A 20794-nucleotide genomic window follows, 5' to 3' on the forward strand; every position below is an offset into this window, starting at 1 on the left:
GCTCCCACCCCCCCCAAAAAAACCCAAGAACAACTTTCATGTGCTTTAAAATAATTACATATATACATGTTAAAAAAGTGAAAAACCTTGCTCCCCACTCTCCCTGCTAGATGTAACCATTTTTATTAGTTTTGTGTATCTGACCTTTCTTTTTTCAAAGACTCCTGTTATGGTTTGAGTATGTGTCCCCTCCAAAACTCATGTTAAAATTTAACCCCTGGCCGGGCGCAGTGGCTCAAGCCTGTAATCCCAGCACTTTGGGAGGCCGAGACAGGTGGATCATGAGGTCAGGAGATCGAGACCATCCTGGCTAACACGGTGAAACCCTGTCTCTACTAAAAAATACAAAAAAAAAAACTAGCCAGGCATGGTGGCAGGCACCTGTAGTCCCAGCTACTCGGGAGGCTGAGGCAGGAGAATGGCGTGAACCTGGTAGGCGGAGCTTGCAGTGAGCTGAGATCCGGCCACTGCACTCCAGCCTGGGCGACAGAGCAATACTCCGTCTCAAAAAAAATAAAAATAAAAAAATAAAATTTAACCCCTAATGTGGCAGTCTAGAGAGGCAGGGCCTTTAAGAGGTGATTGGGTCATGGAGGCTCAGCCTTCATGAATGAATTAATCCATTCATAAATTAATGGATTAATGGGTTATCATGGGGATAGGACTGGTTGCTTTATAAGCAGAGAAAAAGAGAACTGAGCTTGCACACTCACCTCCGCCTCCATGTGATATTCTCGGCAACTCTGCAGTCCCACCAGCAAGAAGGCCCTTACCCAATGTGGCCATCTGATCTTGAACTTTTCAGCTTCCACAACAATAAAAATTAAATTCCTTTTCTTTATAAATTACCCAGTTTCAGGTATTCTGGTATAAGCAACAGAAAATGGACTAAGACACCTTCTCTTTTTTTTTTTTCCTTGTGAGACAGAGTCTCGCTCAGTCGCCCAGGTTGGAGTGCAGCAGCATGATCTTGGCTCATTGCAACCTCTGCCTCCCGGGGTCAAGCAATTATTCTGCCTCAGCCTCCCTAGCAGTAGGGATTACAGGTGCCCACCACCATGCCCAGCTAATTTTTGTATTTTTAGTAGAGATGCGGTTTCACCATGTTGGCCAGGCTGGTCTTGAACTCTTGACGTCAAGTGATCTGTGCACCTTGGCCTCTCAAAGTGTTGGGATTATAGGTGGCTCACAACACTGTAATCAGGGCACAGTGCCTGGCCATAAGACACCTTCTCAGTCTCCTTTGCCAGATCTTTTTTTTTTTTTTAATTAACTCTCTCTTAGACCCTCATCTGCTGCCTTCCTAACAATTTTTATTTCCCATTGTTTTCCCCAGAACCTGGTGTAAGGCCTGGAACACAAGATGTTTGTTCACTGACTGGATAATGAACAGATAAGGCAATAGATGTCACTGGAAAATGATTTTCCAAGAAAGTGCTAAAAGACATCAATTTTTTTCTAATTAAAAAAAAATAGAAACGGGGTTTTGCCATGTTGTACAGGCTGGTCTCGAACTCCTGGACTCAAGCGATCCACCCAACTCAGCCTCCCAAAGTTCTGGGATTACAGGTGTGAGCCACTGCACCCAGGCCAGATCTTTCTTTTACCTGACCTCAGCCCTCTCCTCTTCCTATCTCCCCAAGTGACTCATCTGGTCCATGGTTTAAAATACTATCCCATATTTGTATTTCTGGTTTTGACCTCTAGATTTATATATGTAAATGTGCACGACTTGGATGATTCTTAAGTGTCTCAAAATTAACATGTCCTTTTCTCCCTACACCTACTCACCTTCTTGTAACAAACAAACCTGGTCTTCTCCAAATCTCCCTTCTCCCAGTACCTGGCACAACCACCCACCCAGTCACTAAATCCAGAAGCTTAGTCATCCCCGACTCTTCCCTTTTCCTTACCACTCATCTAATCCAAGACCAAGTCCTATACCAAATATATCTGGTATCCACACACTACTGTCCATCTTCTTTGCTACCCTTCTAGTCCAGACCATCTTCGTCTTCTATTTGGACTACTGCAGTGGACTCTCAACTTCTCTCTCCATTTCTATTCTTGCCCACTTCAATTCATCGTTCACACATGAGCAACAACGAACTTTTTATAAATCCTATTACTCCTCTACTTAAAATTGCAGAATGATTTCCTACTGCACTCAAAATGAAATTCAAACTCATTCCCTTGGCCTGCAAAATTCTACATGACCTGGACCCTGTATATATTTCCCATATCATCTCATGTCAATGTATTCCAAGTCTGTTATGCTCCAGCCTCAAAGAAGCATATATCCACATTGTTAACTCTCTCTTAGACCCTCATCTGCTGCCTTCCTAACAATTCTTATTTCCCATTGTTTTCCCCAGAACCTGGTGTAAAGCCTGGGACACAAGATGTTTGTTTACTGACTGGATAATGAACAGATAAGGCAATAGATGTCACTGGAAAATGATTTTTCCATTCCAAGAAAGTGCTAAAAGACATTATTAAACATCAAAAGTTTCAATTGCCAAATTCTGTGTTATGGCTTACACAGATAATGTAGTCTGTTAATACCAAAAGGTTAACAGAATGGCCCAAAAGAATGCCTCATTTGGTTAAGAATCTCACATATGTTGTAAAATATACACAAAATGAAGTGTATACTCAGATATTTATTTACTGGAACTTCATTAATAATGAGCAAATAACAAATAAGCAGCAACATAAAGCTACGCTTTTAAAAGAGGGCCGGGAAAGAGTTCTTGGCAACAGCTTAGGGGGCCACATGATGATAATGATCACAATCATGGTTAACTATATACTACAGACACTGTTCTAAATGCTTTATTTAAACTTATTCATTTAATCCTAACAAGAAAGGTATTGACTTCATCGTCTAGGAGGAAACTGAGATAGCAAGAAGTAAGAAGTAACTAATCCAAGGGTTGCATAGTAATAGAGTTGGAATTTGAAAAAGTCTAGCTTTATAGCCCTGGCTTTTAACACTACCTGCCCAGTCCTTCCAGATAATCTATAAAGAACAAAGTCATCATCAAAAAACTCAAGGACAAGAGAAAATACTCCCATGAACTACTGAAAATATTAAGTAGTCAAGAATACGAACAAACTCTTGAGCAATTATAGGTATATTAGCTGTGTTATAATTACTCAATGGATTGCCCTTGCTTAATTTAAATATGCCTTAATCTTTAAGTACCACCTTTTATCTGACACAGAAAATTATCTCCTATTCAAATTTCCTTGATTCTGCAAACCAAGGAGCATATTTTAAAATGAGCTTTATATAGGAGTCTACATAATACCTAACTTCAGTTCAGCAAACTCTATCCAAAGCTGCTTTCCCATACAAAATCAGGAATTCCTTGAGGCAATATGCTCTTAACAATTTACTACTCCCCAAAATATTTGCAAGGCTTTGTGAAAGCAGATTAACAATTTACAAAACCACAACAAAGTTATCACTTCAATTTGTCCTGTTTATTAGGATTCTCTAATCTAGAGTTCATTTCCACACCAAAATGGGAGACAAACCAAGGGCACTTGGACAAAAACAGGAATGACAGTAGCACCTAGCACCATCATCTTCAAGAAAGAATAAAGAGACTGAAAAGTTTGTGAAATCAATAGAACCAAAAAAAAAAGAGTACCCAACAATGCAAAGAATAAACTCTTCTACAATGACTATTTACCCAGAATTAAATAACTAGAGAAATGGCTCTATATATAATAGATAATTAACATAACAAAATATTAAAATTACAAACAGCTTGCGGAGGGTTTGGTTTTTGTTTGTTTGTTTGTTTGTTTTTTAGTACGAGCAAATAATACAGTTCTCTCCTACTGCTTTTCCTTTTTTTTTTTTTCCTGAGACGGAGTCTCTGTTGTCCAGGCTGGAGTGCAGTGGTGCGATCTCGGCTCACTGCAACCTCCGCCTCTTGGGTTCAAGCGATTCTTGTGCCTCAGCCTCCTGAGTAGCTGGGATTATAGGCGTCTGCCACCACACCCAGATATTTTTTTTTTTTTTTTTTTTTTTTTTTTTTTTTGCAGACACCGGGTTTCACCATGTTAGACAGGCTGGTCTCAAACTCCATCTCAGGGGATCTCCCCGTCTGGGCCTCTCAAAGTGCTGGGATTACAGGCGCGGGCCACGGCGCCTGACCGGTTCTCTCCTACTCTTTAGCAACAACATTCACGGCAGACACATGTTACAAGGCTCCTCTGTCATTTCCACTTGCCAGAAAGAAGATAACTCAACACATGACAGTCATGAAGCATGAACTCGGACAAACTATTCTGAAGAATATAACTGATTTTCTTTCCTTATCTATTACACTTAAAATCTAGCCAAGCACAGTTTTTGTTATGCTACAATTTATAAGACTAAACTAGCTAAAGAGGGAAAAAAGTCTGTAAATAAGGTTTAAGTGTCTATGTGTATATTTATGTGTATATGTGGATAGATCCCTTTAATACCTAAGAGTAATTATTTTCATGTGAACCAGGAAATATTACCAAACATAATGAGATGCCTGGATACAACCCTGTTAGAACAGAAAGACCACTTCAGACCTTACAGTTCAGGTTTTAGCACTACCTAAGCCAGATGACCTCAAGCAAGCCAATTACTAATTACTGATTGTTTCTGAGCCTTAATTTTCTCCTCTGTTAAACAGGAATCTACTTATACATTCACAGAGATTCCAATTCTAAATACTGGTTTCAGCGAAATAATAAGGTTTCTTTTCTTTTTTTTTTTTTTTTTTTGAGACGGAGTCTCGCTCTGTCGCCCAGGCTGGAGTGCAGTGGCCAGATCTCAGCTCACTGCAAGCTCCGCCTCCCGGGTTTACACCATTCTCCTGCCTCAGCCTCCCGAGTAGCTGGGACTACAGGCGCCCGCCACCTCGCCCGGCTAGTTTTTTGTATTTTTTAGTAGAGACGGGGTTTCACCGTGTTAGCCAGGATGGTCTCGATCTCCTGACCTCGTGATCCACCCGTCTCGGCCTCCCAAAGTGCTGGGATTACAGGCTTGAGCCACCGCGCCCGGCCTCTTTTTTTTTTTTGAGACGGAGTCTGGCTGTCTCCCAGGCTGGAGTGCAGTGGAGCAATCTCCGCACACTGCAAGCTCAAGCTCCGCCTCCTGGGTTCACGCCATTCTCCAGGCTCAGCCTCCCGAGTAGCTGGGATTACAGGCGCCTGCCACCATGCCCAGCTAATTGTTTGTATTTTTAGTAGAGCGGGGGTTTTACCGTATTAGCCAGTAGTGTCTCCATCCCCTGACCTCGTGATCCGCCCGCCTCGGCCTCCCAAAGTGCTGGGATTACAAGTCTGAGCCACCGCGCCCGCCCAAATAATAATGTTTCTTATTTAACGTAAGTAAGATATGACTACTTCTACTCTTTAGTTAACTATACATAAGCAAAAAACTTCAGCATTTTCTGCACTTGGAAATTCTCAAGTGACAATACATGGCAACCAAAAAGGATCAGATTTAAACTCCCAAATGCAAAACTATATTCATTTTCCAGGCACCTATTTATTAACCATGGTGACTAATTCAATGGATCATAGTATCAAACTATTCTTTGCTAACTTTACTGTGTTCAAAGATCATCTTAGAAAAGTATGTGATAATATTTTCAGATAATGATGCAAAGAAACAGTATTCTACACCGACATATCTCCAGTTCTAAGAGTGAAGTGATAACATATTTTCATTTATATAATAATTTCATGTTTACTATCTCATTTAATCTTTGTGACAGTTGTATGAAAGAAAGTGAGCAGAATTTTCATCAACACAATCTAGACCAGCTCAGAATGTTAGGTAACCTATCAGCCATTAACAAGTGTTGGAGCCCAGACTTCAATCCAGATCTTCTGATTTAAAGTTTAACAGTCACCAAAATCCTAAAAAGTGGTGATTCAAGCCAAAAGCAAGAAGTTGGAAAAGGGAGAAAAACTGGATAATCACTCCTTCAATTGAACATAAAGCATATAAGATCAGATTTGGCAGTTATATAATCAAGAAGCAAATTTACCGAATGTTAAACTAATGATACATCTATCATAATTCCATATCTCAAATTTTGTCACCTTGTTTCAAAGCCAAGAGTGAACAAATTTTCAAACTCAAAATAAGAAAAATATGTAAACTGACAAACTGATTAAACTAGTTATAGGTAAACTGGTAAAAGGCATCAAAACATGGTTCTATGTATATTTTCTTCTGGAATGTGACTCACAGAAATTAAACTATATTAATCAATTGTAATCAAGTAGGATATATCCCTCAAAAGAAAAAAGCAACCTTCAGTGCCTTAAGATAATGTAGGCAAAGTAGTAAAATAAAAAATTTCTACTTGAGAGAGTCACTTCATACCTATACAAATCAGTCACATTTGTCTCGGTACCACCATCCCTCTTCCACAGTAAAAAGCATAAGCTACAATGCATACAATGATGCCTAGTAAATAAGTTTCTTCCTTTCATCATCTATGCTAAGAACACACAACTAATATCAGAACTAATGACGATACAATTAGTAGGTAGCAGCAATTAGAATATTAAATTCTCTGTCATGACAACACTAGAAACACTTGTACAAGCTTCTTCAAATGATCAATGCAATCTGTCCACAAAAATCTCTGACAAGCCCCAAAGTAGAAATGAAAGACGTTAACATTAGGATAAGGAGCGATGCTGCCAAAATACGTCAACAGTGGCCAGTCTATGTGTATTAGATTTTTACATGGAGTTGCAGGTACATAAAAGATGATTGTGTAAAATCTTCTGGAGGTCATTAGTAATTTAGCAGTGTGACACAGGGCCACATATGGTTTCTGGAATTTTAGAGATTAAGTCGACCTTCACGTTTTACTGCAAATACCTCCACTGTAATAAAATATAGGGGTCGGGGTTCAGGGGTTTGGAAAGGCAGACAACTCTTTTTCATGAAAGCAGTGAAAATGAGAAGTTCCTCTCCCAGGGCTCTGCGGAGCGAAGGCCCATTCCCTTGGCTGCCCTGTACCACCAGCGCTTTAGATGGCACTTGCACGCCTGGATTTCGTTTAGAAGCGAATACATCTAGCATCATGCGCTAGAGGTTCGGGAGAGCAAAAACCAAACTGACAGATCCTGAGAAACAGCTCAGTCATCAACAGGGAAGACCTTCTCCACTTACTCCAAGGTCCTGGACATCCCTGGACATCCCGGGACTAAGATGTTCTCTAAAGAAGCCTAGCAAGGCTTCCAAGTCCGCGGAGAGGAGAACGAACAGCCGGGAGTCCTGTGCCTGGGTTCAATGTCCGGGTGACCAGCCATGAGGAGGTGTCCCAAATAACCTGGCTACCGCCAGGGTGAGACATCCAGTCAGCAGCGTCCTAAAACACTGCTGGAAGTCGGAATCACAGTGCCCCAGATCTGCAATGCCTAAGTAGGAGAGTTCCGGAAGACGCCAAGCTCTGAGGACAGCCTCAGGCTTCGGTTCCCAATTCCCTGAGTTAGTTTACCTACCCGCTCCGACCCCGGCTTCTCCGGATCTCAGGATCCTGGAAGCTGCTCCAGACCGACTCTCACACCCGCCGCTGGGTTCCGGCCAACCGGAACCCGCTCACGTCACTTCCGATCCGGTCGCTCTGCCCCCGGAGACCGCCTCCAGAAGGGAAACGTTCCTCCCTGCTTTCGTCGAGCTCGGTTGATCCTCGCGGGATTTCAGTTCGGCTCTTAGTGCGGGCCCTGTGGCAAGAGGAGGAATGACTGCTCGCTTTGCGATTCTTGATCCGGAACTTGTTACCCAGGAACCCCGGAAGAGGTAGCTCAAGCGCTAGAAACGTGTTCGCTGCCCAGAAGGGAAGGCGCGAGTGAGGAAAAGAGGTACTGTAGGTAGGTTGGTTGGCCCCTTACAGGGCGAAAGAAACCAATATCATTATTCATTCTTTCTCTAGCAGGAAAGTTTCTTTTCACCTCATTTCATTACTCACCTTTTTCATTTTCTCCTTTATGAACTGTCTTCCGCCCAGGGACCGCTGAGCCCTTTGTTCCTGTTCTGCGAACCGTCCTTGGGAAGAAAGGAGCAGACTGCTGGGGAGGGGAGGACTCAGAATTTCTAGTTCCCAGCAAAGCCTCCATGCAGGCAGTATCAATGCTGTCTCTCTGAAATTGATAAAATGGCCAGCAGGCCTCACACCCTCAACTGGGCACTTACGAATACCCCCAGCGTTTCGAGCTGTCGAGCTCTGCTTGGAAATAAAAGGTTTCTAAGAATATAGTCGAAAATTTGGGGCCAGGCGCGGTGGCTCACGCCTGTAATCTCAGCACTTTGGAAGGCTGATGTGGGCGGGTCACCTGAGGTCAGGAGTTCGAGATCATCCTGGCCAACATGGCGAAAACCCATCTATACTAAAAATACAAAAATTAGCCAGGCGTGGTGGCGCGTGCATTTAATCCCAGCTACTCGGGAGGCTGAGGCGGGTGAATCACTTGAACTCGGGAGGCGGAGGTTACAGTGAGCCGAGATCGCTTCATTGCTCTCCAGCCTGGGCGGCAGAGTGAGAGACTTCGTCTCAGAAAAAAAAAAAAAAGAATAATTTCCCCCGCTTATCCCCTCTCAGAGATTGCCTAGAGAGGTATCAATCCTTACTGACATACCCTAGACACTGTACTAGACTCAGGGAATATCCTGTGCAGGGAAAGTGAGGCAGTGGCGTAAGGGTCAGAGAAGATTTGGGAAAGGTTTGTTTATTTGTTTTTTTAGATTGTAAACTGCAGACTGGCGCCGTGGCTCACGCCTGTAATCCCAACACTTTGGGAGGCTGATCAGGAGGATTGCTTGAGTCCGGGAGTTTGAGAACAGCCTGGGCCACGTAGTGAGACCCTGTCTCTTAAAAAAAGATTATCAGGTGGAACATGGTACAGGAGGAGGTAATGGGATCAAGAGCACTACTGAAATGGGTCTACTGAGGAAGGGGAATTAGAAGGCACCAAGAGGAGGATTTTATAGGATGTACTTATTTTGTTCTGCTCTCATTGCCCAGAATTATTTATGAGACCAAGAATGGTTATTTGTTTTACCTTAGTCTCAGGCACTGAGCTTATTGATACGCTTGTAGTAAATATACAGAAAAAGAGACAGACATGTTCTTTTAGAGGAGTTAGATGATAATCTGATCAGATTAATATGAGATTAGAACATCCTAAAGAACAAAAATCTGTGTTAATTTTAGCATTTTTATGATTAGACATGCCATTGAGATATGGGACATAAACAATAAATACACTTGTTAACTTTTGGATCTTTCACTGGCTGTTCTCTGTTTTTGATCTTATTCGTGTATTTTTTTTTTTTTTGGAGACGGGGTCTTGCTTTGTTGCCCAGCCTGGGGTGCAGTGGCACGATCATGGCTCACTGCAACTTCCACCTGCCAGCCTGAGGCGTCCTGCCACCTTATCCCCTGAGTAGTTGGGAGTATGGGCATGTGCCACCACATCTGGCTAATCATTTAAATTTTTTGTAAAGATGAGGTCTCACTATGTTGCCCAGATTGGTTTAGAACTGGACTCAAGAGATGCTGCTGCCTCGACCTCAAGCAACTCCTTGAGGCCAGGAGTTCCAGACCAGCCTGGGCAACATAGCAGACCAAATCCATACAAAAATAAAAAAATTTTTTTAAATTAGGAGGGTGTGGCAGCATGTGCCTGTAGTCCCAGCTATTTGGAAGGCTGAGGTGGGAGAATTGCTTGAGCCCAGGAGTTTGAGGCTGTAGTGAGCCTCTGAACTCACTTATCATGCCCCTGAACTCTAGCCTGGGTGACAGAGGGAGACCCCTTCTCTTTAAAAAAAAAAAAAAGAAGAAAGAAAGAAAAAGGCAACTTCTCTATTTGATCCTCGTATTTCTCATCTTTAAAATGAGGCTAATATATCTTTTTTTTTTTTGAGATGGAGTCTCGCTCTGTCACCCAGGCTGGAGTGCAGTGGCAGGATCTTGGCTCACTGCAAGCTCCGCCTCCCGGGTTCATGCCATTCTCCTGCCTCAGCCTCCCAAGTAGCTGGGACTATAGGTGCCTGCCACCACTCCCAGCTAATTTTTTGTATTTTTAGTAGAGACAGGGTTTCACCCTGTTAGCCAGGATGATCTCGATCTCCTGACCTTGTGATCCGCCCACCTCGGCCTCCCAAAGTGCTGGGATTACAGGCATGAGCCACCGCGCCTGGCCAATATATCTTCCTTTTTATGTGTTCATAGCAACAATAAATGAGGTAATGGATATAAAGGATTTAGTATTTATCCAACACATAATAGCTTTTCTATATAGAGCAGTTCCTTCTCTAGACAGTACCTGAATCTGTGTATGGGATATTTGGTTACTTGGCAACCTAGAAATTATTGCAGAGAATCCTGATTGTTGACATAGAGGCTACTATACCTTTTTAGAAATAATTGAATATTTGTTCAGTTTGGAGTCTGGTTGTTAGATTATCAAAGAAAAGTCCTGCTGATATGTAAGCATCAAATAGAAACTTGGCCAGGCGTGGTGGCTCATGCCTGTAATCCTAGCACTTTGGGAGGCTGAGGCAGGCGGGTCACTTGAGGTCAGGAATTTGAGACAAGCCTGGCCAACAAGGTGAAACCCTGGCTCTACTAAAAATACAAAAATTAGCCAGGTGTGGTTGCGGATGCCTGTAATCCCATCTACTTGGGAGGCTGAGGCAGGAGAATTGCTTGAACCCGGAGGCAGAGTTTGCAGTGAGCTGAGATGGTGCCACTGCACTCTATCCTGGGTGACAAAGTGAGATGCCGTCTCAAAAAAAAAGAAAAAAAAGAATTCTCTCTGTCTGTTTTGGGAGGTGAGGGCTGTACAGGCACTGGAACCATAAGTACTATGTCTGTGCAGCCCTGTCACTGTATTTAGGCACTTGAGTGGAAGAGCACTGAAACTAGGTGCTCTACAGTTTACCCTATGTGACCCTCCTACTCCTGGTCACACCGTATCAGTCTCCTTTGATTCCTAATGTTTATTTCCTCAGGATTATGTTTTAGTCCTTTCTTCATTCTACATATTTGTCCAAGTGGTCTCATACTCTTCCATCTCTTCAGTAATTTCAATTATATGATAAGGTCTCTCCAATCTATATTTCCAGCCCAGACCTTTCTGACTTTAAACTGATGTATCCTAGGCCCTTTAAGCTGATATATCTTTTTTTAATTCTTCTTTCTAGATATCTCTGAGATGTCTTTTGTTCAGAGCAAAAGTAATTCAATATCTTTTCCATTCAAACCTGGTATTTCACCAAAACTCTCTATTTGTTCACATCTAAGTGTCATTAACTTCTCCCTTTCTTTTATCACCAGACTTCCAGTCAGTCACTAAATCAGACTGGTATACCTTAGACACTTTTTTTCTTTCTCATTCTCACTACTGTTGTCTGAATGACCATCATCTCATCTAGACTGCTGGGAGAGGCCTGATACAGTAATGTTAAGAACAAGGGCTCGGCAGGGCATGGTGGCTCACGCCTGTAATCCCAGCACTTTGGGAGGTTGAGTTGGGTGGATCATCTGAGGTCAGGAGCTCAAGACTAGCCTGGCCAACATGGTGAAACCCCATCTCTACTAAAAATACAAAAATTAGCCGGGCCTGGTGGCACGCACCTGAAGTCTCAGCTACTTGGGAGGCTGAGGCAGGAGAATTGCTTGAACCCCAGAGGCGGAGGTTGGAGTGAACCAAGATTGCACCACTGCACTCCAGCCTGGCAACAGAGCGAGACTCCATCTCCAAAAAAAGAAAAAAAAAAAGAACAAGGGCTCTGCAGGGCACGGTGGCTCACACCTGTAATCTCAGCACTTTGGGAGGCCGAGGTGGGTGGATCTCCTGAGATCAGGAGTTTGAGACCAGCCTGGCCAACATGGTGAAACCCTGTCTCTACTAAAAATACAAACAATTAACTGGGCGTGGTGGTGGGTGTCTGTAATCCCAGCTATTTGGGAGGCTGAGGTAGGAGAATCGCTTGAACCCGGGAGGCAGAGGTTGCAGTGAGCCGAGATCGTGCCATTGCACTCCAGCTTGGGTGACAAGAATAAGACTCTGTCTCAAAAAGAAAAAACAAGGGCTTTGTATTAAGGCGACCACTTATGAGCTAGGCAAGCTATAACTTGTGTACCTCATTTTTCTACATCTGAAAAATGGGGATCATAATTATATATATAGATGCTCCTCAACTTAGGGTGGGGGTTATAGCCTGATAAACCCATCATAAATTGAAAGTACCATAAATTGAGAGCCAGGCACAGTGGCTCATGCCTGTAAACCCAGCTACATGGGAGGCTGAGGTGGGAAGATCATATGAGTCCAAGAGTTCGAGACCAGCTTGGGCAACATAATGAAACCCCTGTCTCTTAAAAAAAAATTTTTTTTTTAATTAGCAGGGTGTGCTGGTATGTGCTTGTAGTCCCAGCTACTGGGGAGGTTGAAGTGGGAGGATTGCTTGAGCTCAGGAGTTCGAGGCTGCAGTGAGCTATGATCACTTCACTGTATTCCAGCCTGGGCAAAAGAGTGAAACCCTGTCTCTTAGAAAAGGAAATATACGTTGGAAATACATGTAATACACCAAACCTACCAAACATGGTAGTTCAGCCTAGCCTACCTTAAACATGCTCAGAACACTTAATTTATTAGCGTACAATAGGGCACAATCATCTAACATAAGGTCTACAAATGTTGAATATCTCATGTAATTCATTAAATACTGTACTGAAGGTGAAAAACAGTGTTTGTATGGGTAAAGTTTCTACTGAATATGTATTGCTTTTGAACCATTGTAAAGTCAGAAAGCTTAAGCGAAACTATAGTAAGTCCATGACCACCTCTATTTACCTTGAAGTGCTGTTGGGTGCATTAAAGAAGACAATTGCTATAGAGTGTTTAGCCAGTGTGTAGCAAAACACTTCATAAATGTTAACTATTACTACATTATAGCAGCCTCTGAAATGATCTTCCTGTATCTATTGCCAACTTCTAGTTCATTCTTTACATTGAAGGCAGGTATCTTTTAGAACAGGCATCCCTGTGGCCTGTTAGGAACTGGGTCGCACAGCAGGAGGTGAGCAGTGGGCAAGTGAGTGAAGTTTTATCTGTATTTGCAGCCGCTCCCCATTGCTCACATTACCTCCTGAGTTCCATCTGATTAGCAACAGCATTAGATTCTCATGTGTGAACCCTGTTGTGAACTGCCCATGTGAGAGATCTCAGTTGTGCACTTATGAGAATCTAATGTCTGATGATCTGTCACTGCCTCCCATCTCACCCCGATGGGACTATCAAACACCTTTTTGTAACATTTACCAGTCTTGGAAGTATTTGTCTTCACTACTCATCTATGAACAGCTGACAGTGGCCCATATTCATCACTGTATCCTCAGCTTAACAAGGTGTATGGCTAGCACATAGATAGCCAGTAAACATTTGTTTTATTGAACTTAACTTCTCTTGGTCTGAATTTCTTCATTTTTGATATGGCAGTAATCCTCACTTCTCAGTGGAACAAATAATACATGTCAAAGTATTGTGGAAATTTTGAGCTATAAAAGCAAAGTTTTGGCCAGGCACAGTGGCTCACGCCTGTAATCCCACCACTTTGGGAGGCTGAGGCGGGCGGATCACGAGGTCAGGAGATTGAGACCATCCTGGCTGACATGGTGAAACCCCATCTCTACTAAAAATACAAAAAAAAAAAAAAAAATTAGCTGGGTGTGGTGGCGGGCGCCTGTAGTCCCAGCTACTTGGGAGGCTGAGGCAGGAGAATGGCATGAACCTGGGAGGTGGAGCTGGCAATGAGCCGAGATTGCGCCACTGCACTCTAGCCTGGACGATAGAGCGAGACTCTGTCTCAAAAACAGACAAACAAAAACCACAGTTTTAAAGCAGAATGAAAGAAATTCAAAATTGGTATTGGACCATTTCAAAACTATTGCTAAAGTGTAAGCTTCATTAAGGAAAGGACTTTTTCTGCTTTGTGCACTCCTGTATCCCTTAGACCCTAGAACAGGGTCAATCAGTATTTGTGGAAGGGAAGCAGTATATCATAAAACTAAAAGAATTGAGAAAGTAGAAAGTAGTCACACTTCTGTTTCAGATACCCATTCCTATAGCTATGCTCTGGGCTTTGTATCTCTTTGTAATCGTTCATCTTCAAAATCAAAACCTCATGCATTGCTCTAAGTCTTTCCAGCTTACTTTCATCACGCCTGTTCTTCAACAGCATGTCTAGATAAATAGCATCCATCACTTTGTTGTCCGTAAATCAGTCTTTGATAATACAGGTTGCTTTTTATCAGGTAGGCCAAAAGAGAAAAATGTAATAACACAGGTTGCATGGTCTGTCATGTCAAACATTCTTACTTACCCTCATCCTAAATTCCCTTGTACCATTGTGTCTTGGGGCTTGCTCCTGGCGTCATTTAAACTCAGATACATCCAACTACCATTCCAGTAGGAAGGGAGAGCAAAGGATGAGTGTGGATGGAGTTAGTTTGTATGTTTGGAGGAAGTGATTATTAGTCTTTTGGCTTCTAAGTACTACTGGAGAAAATCACAAATAGTATGTTGCTATTAAAAAGTCATCATTAATCTTAACCATGCTTTCAATATTCCTCTGCAATCCTGCCATATTTTGCTACACCTTTTATTTCAGCCTTTCTTTTCTCTACTCCATTTGAACTTCTGTCTGAGCACCTTCCCTCTGGGAGAATACCTTCTGCCTTCAAATCCATGGACCTACCTGATTTAAAACTCAAATTGGGAAAGTGTCCCTTTTCCTTTCCAAGACCAAATCCCTTTATAAAAGCTTTCTCTATCTTGAGCATTTACCTGCCTTTCTTCTGGCTCCATCCCATTAACATTTAAATATGCTCATCCTTTCTTCTTAGGAGAAAAAAAAATTGCTTTTCTTTGTCACCTTATATCCATTGCTTTTTCTTTTTGCTCTGTCTCTTGACCCCACCTCAAACGAATTTCTGCCCCACCAAAGACAATAACCCCTTTTATGTTAAAATTAGTGGAAAGAATGTTAATATAATGCCCTCACTTTAAAGAACATAAAGGAAATTTATAAGTACTTCCAGGGCTGTCATCTATGCCGTGCCAGTCGTGCACTGCACAATTCCAAGGGCACCACTTTACGTTACAAATACAGTTCATTACAAATATAGTGGCCCCATGTTTCTAAATGCTTAGATAATAGCCCACTAGAAAAAGAAACTGATAGTTGCTTGCACCTCTACATAGAAGCACTGTGAATCCAGCAGCCTCATTTGTAAACAAGTGTTTTATTGGTGACTCAAATATTATGAACAGCTTTGCCAAAGTAGCAGCATTTTCTAAAATAATAAAGGATGACATTCCTTTGTTTTATGATAGTTACACTTCTGGAAAATTTAGTATGGACAGTCTCCGACTTAGGAATTTTCGACTTTAGGATGGTGTGAAAGCGATACCCATTCAGTAGAAACTGTACTTCAGGTTTTGCATTTTGATCTTTTCCTGGCCTAGTGATAATGTGGTACAGTACACTCTTGTGATGCTGGGCAGCGGCAGGGAGCCACAGCTCCCAGTCACCCATGTGATCACGGGAGTGAACAACCCATTCTCTACTGTGTACTGTGTTGTCAGCTTTTTTGGATACTGTGTTTTGTGTTTTCACATTCCATCATGTCTACAAAATGTCCATCAGTGTCTCCTGTTTCTGGTGAGATAAAGAAGAGGAAGGCAATTACTCTTGAAACGAAACTCAAGATAATTGCCCAGCATGAAGGTGGCAAGCCAGTAATGGCCATTGCACGTGAGTTAGGACTTTCGCAATCCACGATTTCAACTATCTTAAAGGATAAGAAGCGAATCAGTGATGCAGCGAAATCATTAGCATCAGTTAAATCCACTGTCATCATAAAGAAAAGGGCTGGACCAATTGATGATATGGAAAAATTACTTGTTATGTGGATGGAAGACCAGATACAGAAGTGCATACCACTCAGCCTACTGATGATCCAGGCTAAGGCAAGAAGTCTTTTTAATATGCTAAAAGACCGTGCGAATGATCCTACATATACACAAATGTTTAAAGCAAGTCATGGATGGTTCCAGCGCTTCAAAAGGCGTCATAATTTTCACAATGTAAAGATCAGTGGTGAGGCAACACGTGCTGGTAATGAAGGTGCCATAGCTTTTAAGGAACAGCTGCATGGGATAATTGTGGCTGAAGATCTTTGCAATAAGGAGCTGATTGCACTGGAGGAAGAAAGAAGTAAAGGAGTTGAGGCAGTGGAAGAAGTTATACCCACGGCACCTAGAAAGTTCACAGCAAAGACACTGGCAGAGGCATTTGCTGCTATCAGCAGCGGCCTACAGATGTTAGAAGAAATGGACGTCAATTACGAGAGATTCGCCACAGTTGACAGTCAGATACAGGATGCCCTTGCTTGCTACAGAGAAATATATAATGAAAAGAAACAAGCTGTACAGTCAAAACTTGGTATCTTCCTGAAGAACAACACTATGCTTGCTAAACCAACTAGTGTTGATGTCCCAATGCCTTCCACCACCTATTCTCGATGTTCATCAGAAGAGAGAGAAATTGAGGACCCTATTGCATCCCCATCATCCAGCAATTAATTCATTTCAGTGCTTCAAACATTTTTCAGGACCACTGTGCTTTCAGCTGTGTACATTAATGGTGAGTACCCGTAGAACCATTCTGTTTTCCACTTTCAGTACAGTATTCAATAAATTACAGGAGATATTCAACACTGTTATAACATAGCCTTGTGTTAGATGACTTTTGTCCAACTGTAGGCTTATGTAAGTGTTCTGAGCACATTTAAGGTAGGCTAGACTAAGTCATGATGTTCTGTAGGTGTACTAAATGCATTTTTGACTTACGATATTTTCAATTAATTGGGATATAACCCCCTGGGAAATTGAGGAGCACCTATACATAGTAAAACTATGCAAAAAATATTTTGTGTTCTTATGTAAAATGATGTTGAGTTCTCATCTCAGTTATTAAGTTTTTCAGCTGCACTAATGTCCAATGGGACAACTTTTGTAAGATTTTTAGCATCCTTGCTCAGGCTTAGTCAATTTCAGCATCTCACTCCAGGCCCATTGTTTGACAGTGAGGTTCTTCTGAGGGTAACTTATTTGATACCATCTCCATTGAGAACCCAGAGCATTGTGAAAACACAGATTAGCACTATATTCCAGGAAAGGGGTGAGTTATTTTTGGTTTCTTTAAATCTTAGGCGTCTTGGTAAAACAGAACATCTCCACAAGACTAAGGGAAGACTGAAGAATAGAGTTTTTGAACTTTATGCAACTTTGTTTACATCAAGTTTCAAAATGACCTAAACTGTTCCATGTGGATGCTTGAATCTTTTCTAGTACACTGGTGGTGGGCAAGGGGGTGTTGGAAACAGGGCTCAGGCATAAGATCCAAGATGTGTTTTGCCTTTTTTCTGGATGACCTCATTAAGTGTATAGTCAAAATGTTTCTCTGATAAGCCTGTACCTCTGTAAGTTGTTACTGCCGGATAGTGATAACTGCTTTCCTTTCCCTTAAGATGCCCTCCAAATCCTTGGTTATGGAATATTTGGCTCATCCCAGTGCACTCGGCTTGGCTGTTGGAGTTGCTTGTGGCGTGTGTCTGGGCTGGAGCCTCCGAGTACGCTTTGGGATGCTCCCCAAAAGCAAGACGAGCAAGACACACACAGATACTGAAAGTGAAGCAAGCATCTTGGGAGAGAGTGGGGAGTACAAGATGATTCTTGTGGTTCGAAATGACTTAAAGATGGGAAAAGGGAAAGTGGCTGCCCAGTGCTCTCATGCTGCTGTTTCAGCCTACAAGCAGATTCAAAGAAGAAATCCTGAAATGCTCAAGCAATGGGAATACTGTGGCCAGCCCAAGGTGGTGGTCAAAGCTCCTGATGAAGAAACCCTAATTGCATTATTGGCCCATGCGAAAATGCTGGGATTGACTGTAAGTTTAATTCAAGATGCTGGACGTACTCAGATTGCACCAGGCTCTCAAACTGTCCTAGGGATTGGGCCAGGACCAGCAGACCTAATTGACAAAGTCACTGGCCACCTAAAACTTTACTAGGTGGACTTTGATATGACAGCAACCCCTCCATCACAAGTGTTTGAAGCCTATCAGATTCTAACAAAAGCTGAATTTCTTCACCCAACTTAAATGTTCTTAAGATGAAAATAAAACCTATTCCCATGTTCTATGGTTGGCAGTTGTCATCTTGGGCTTAAAAAAAGTACTCTTGGTTAAATGGTCTTGGTGGTTCAAGTGAGAGGCTGAAACAAATATTTAAGATGAGAGAAACAGGTCAATACAATTGGATTAAAAGGGAGGAAACAGCATTTCCCTATACATGGTTAGGTCCCTTTGTGTGTTGGTAGCCCTTCCCTGAGACTGTGTCCCCCTGGAGGTCAAGGTTCAAGGGTGTTCCCACTAGAGGCAAGCTGCAGTTTGTTCCCCTGCTGTCACTTTTTGGGTGACTGGTAGCCTACTTTATTAATAGATATGGCCATCCTCAATGGAGTCCCATGGTTTATAACCTGTTTGAATTTTTGTCTAAAGGTTGAGGTTTTATAGCAGATACAACCTACTGTGCAGTGTTTCATATTCACCTTCCCTGACCCATACTGGCCAAAGGTTATCAGCAGTGGTTCTAAATCACAGCCTATTAAAGGTTCTCACTTTCCCCCTTTCTTGTAACAATGAAGCCATTGAAACTTGTGGAGTAACCTTATCGACCTTACAGATGGAAATGGGTGGGCCCAAGTAAGAATTTATGGTAACTGTAAAGTGAATGTAGTTTGTCATCTCTGCTAGTTTTTTTTTTTTCCTAGAACTTAAAGAACTAGACAGTTAAGTGTGCCTTTTTTACCTTTTAATCTTTAGATATACTTGATACAATCCTAATAATTACTGTTATACCAGTTACCTAGAATATGAGGCAGAGGGTCCCAACTCCCCAAGCCACAGAGCTTCCTGATAGTCATCTTGTTAGAAACTATTTTTCTTTAAAGCCTTCTTTTAGGAGGATACTGACAGTAATTTCTAAAATCAGTGTATCCCCAAGAACGGTACTGATGCCAGGGAGAATTCTGGTAACAGGCCCATTTTAAGTGGCAGTACCTGTCTATGGTTAACTGCAATATAAGCAGCATTATAGCACAACCTCAAGGTCTAAGGTCATTGGTGGAATATCGTGGGCAGAACACTAAAGACAGTCTTGAAAGTTCTAATATTTGATTCATTTTATACACTTCGCACAGGCATAGGACAGCACAGGAGAAAAATTGCAACTGTGAATGATGCCACAATAGCAACTATTTTTAAACAGAATGTTTACTGGCTCCAGAAGTGATGCAACAAAATGCAACGTTAGGACTGAGTTGAACTCAGTGCTTAAGTGCATGATTCTGGCTCAGGTAATTTCTGAGGTTTGCCTCAGACTGATGGCTCCAAATTCAAAGATAGTGGCATTCCCAACAGGATGGCATGGGGTGGCTAAGTACTGATCAGTCATGGCATATCTACCAAAAGGAATATTATGAAAATTCTGGTAATTGTGGATATATGCTTGTTTTCTAATTCATCTGTACTTAGTATTTTATAGAACTCATAATCTTATAGTCCTCAAAGTATACTCTGCAGAACCCATGGGGTCTCCACAGAGTCAAAAATCTTTTCGTAATACTATTATTTTTTTTTCCTCTGTGTTACTTGCACTGATGGTACAAAAGCAGTGGTGGGGAAAACTGATGGCACCTCCCACATATCAAAGCAGGGGCACCATTGTATTCTTCACTGACCTGCACTCACATTAAACACTTTCACTTCATGTCCTGGATGAAACTAAATAGGTTTTTTGGTTTTTTGAGACAAGAGTCTCGTTCTGTCATCCAGGCTGGAGTGCAATGATGTGATCCCGGCTCACTACAACCTTTGCCTCCCAGGTTCAAGTGATTCTCATGCCTCAGCCTCCTGCCTTCTGAGTAGTAGCTGGGATCTTACAGGCGTGTACCTTCACACCTGGATGATTTTTTATTTTTAGTAGAGCACGCCTGGCTGATATTTTATTTTTAGTAGAGATGGAGCTTCACCATGTTGGTCAGGCTTGTCTCGAACTCCTGGCCTCAAGCAGTCTGCCTGCCTCAACCTCCCAAAGTGCTGGGATTACAGGCATGAGCCACCACAGCTGGTGGGACAGGGATTTTAAGTTTTAAAAAACTCCTCTGTGGAGCTTATGGTAGGTAATTTGCCTAAGAGTTGTAAAGCAGTGCAACACTAGGCGAGGGGCTATGTGTAGCTATTGAGGATTAAGGGATAGTGAAATGAACTTTAGGAACATTCTCAGCCATAAGCAAGAGCTAGATTGACACAACCAATTTTTCAAAAAAAATCAACTTAAGATACCCATAATTTGGGCACCTTTATAATTCATGATGAGAAAGAGCATGTTAACTACATGTTTAAATATATTTTATTCAAGTTAATATAACAGCAATGATTTGTTCATTTAAGTGAAATGCCTAGATAAAAACCTCAAGTGTCACTTGGCTAAAATGTTGGAGACAGTAAATGTAAGCCACTAGAGTAGTGACTCTGGTTCTTTAGACTACTGCGTGTACCTTATTGAACTACAGGAATGCACATTGATAAAATGCACAATGTCTTCACATGTCTCAATCCTCATTCCTCTTCCTTTCATGCCT

At 42.0% G+C, this 20794-nt stretch overlaps 2 protein-coding genes across 5 annotated transcripts in view; one reads left to right on the forward strand and one right to left on the reverse strand.

Annotated features, from left to right (window-relative positions):
* VMP1 (vacuole membrane protein 1) overlaps nt 1-7655 on the reverse strand; it is a 141966-nt gene extending 134311 nt beyond the window's left edge. Inside the window, exon 1 of the mRNA XM_010364056.2 lies at nt 7525-7655. The gene's annotated coding sequence lies outside the window, so the exon portion shown is untranslated. The remainder of the gene's footprint in view (nt 1-7524) is intronic.
* A 26-nt stretch (nt 7656-7681) lies between these two features.
* On the forward strand, nt 7682-20673 carry PTRH2 (peptidyl-tRNA hydrolase 2). 4 transcript variants are annotated; one of them, XM_010364058.2, is made up of 2 exons: nt 7682-7893; nt 17622-18291. In XM_010364058.2, exon 2 carries the CDS (start codon nt 17622-17624, stop codon nt 18159-18161), a length of 540 nt encoding a protein of 179 aa, XP_010362360.1. In that variant the 5' UTR covers nt 7682-7893; the 3' UTR covers nt 18162-18291. The 4 variants fall into 4 exon arrangements, 3 of the variants coding, with proteins under 3 accessions (XP_010362360.1, XP_010362361.1, XP_030779242.1); XM_010364059.2 differs by having other exon boundaries at nt 7685-7884; XR_004055018.1 differs by lacking the exon at nt 17622-18291 and adding an exon at nt 8031-8274 and having other exon boundaries at nt 7754-7893.
* Nucleotides 20674-20794: the final 121 nt, after the last annotated feature.

Source organism: Rhinopithecus roxellana, chromosome 19 (assembly GCF_007565055.1).
Source record: "Rhinopithecus roxellana isolate Shanxi Qingling chromosome 19, ASM756505v1, whole genome shotgun sequence".
In the NCBI taxonomy this organism is placed as follows: Eukaryota; Metazoa; Chordata; class Mammalia; order Primates; family Cercopithecidae; genus Rhinopithecus; species Rhinopithecus roxellana.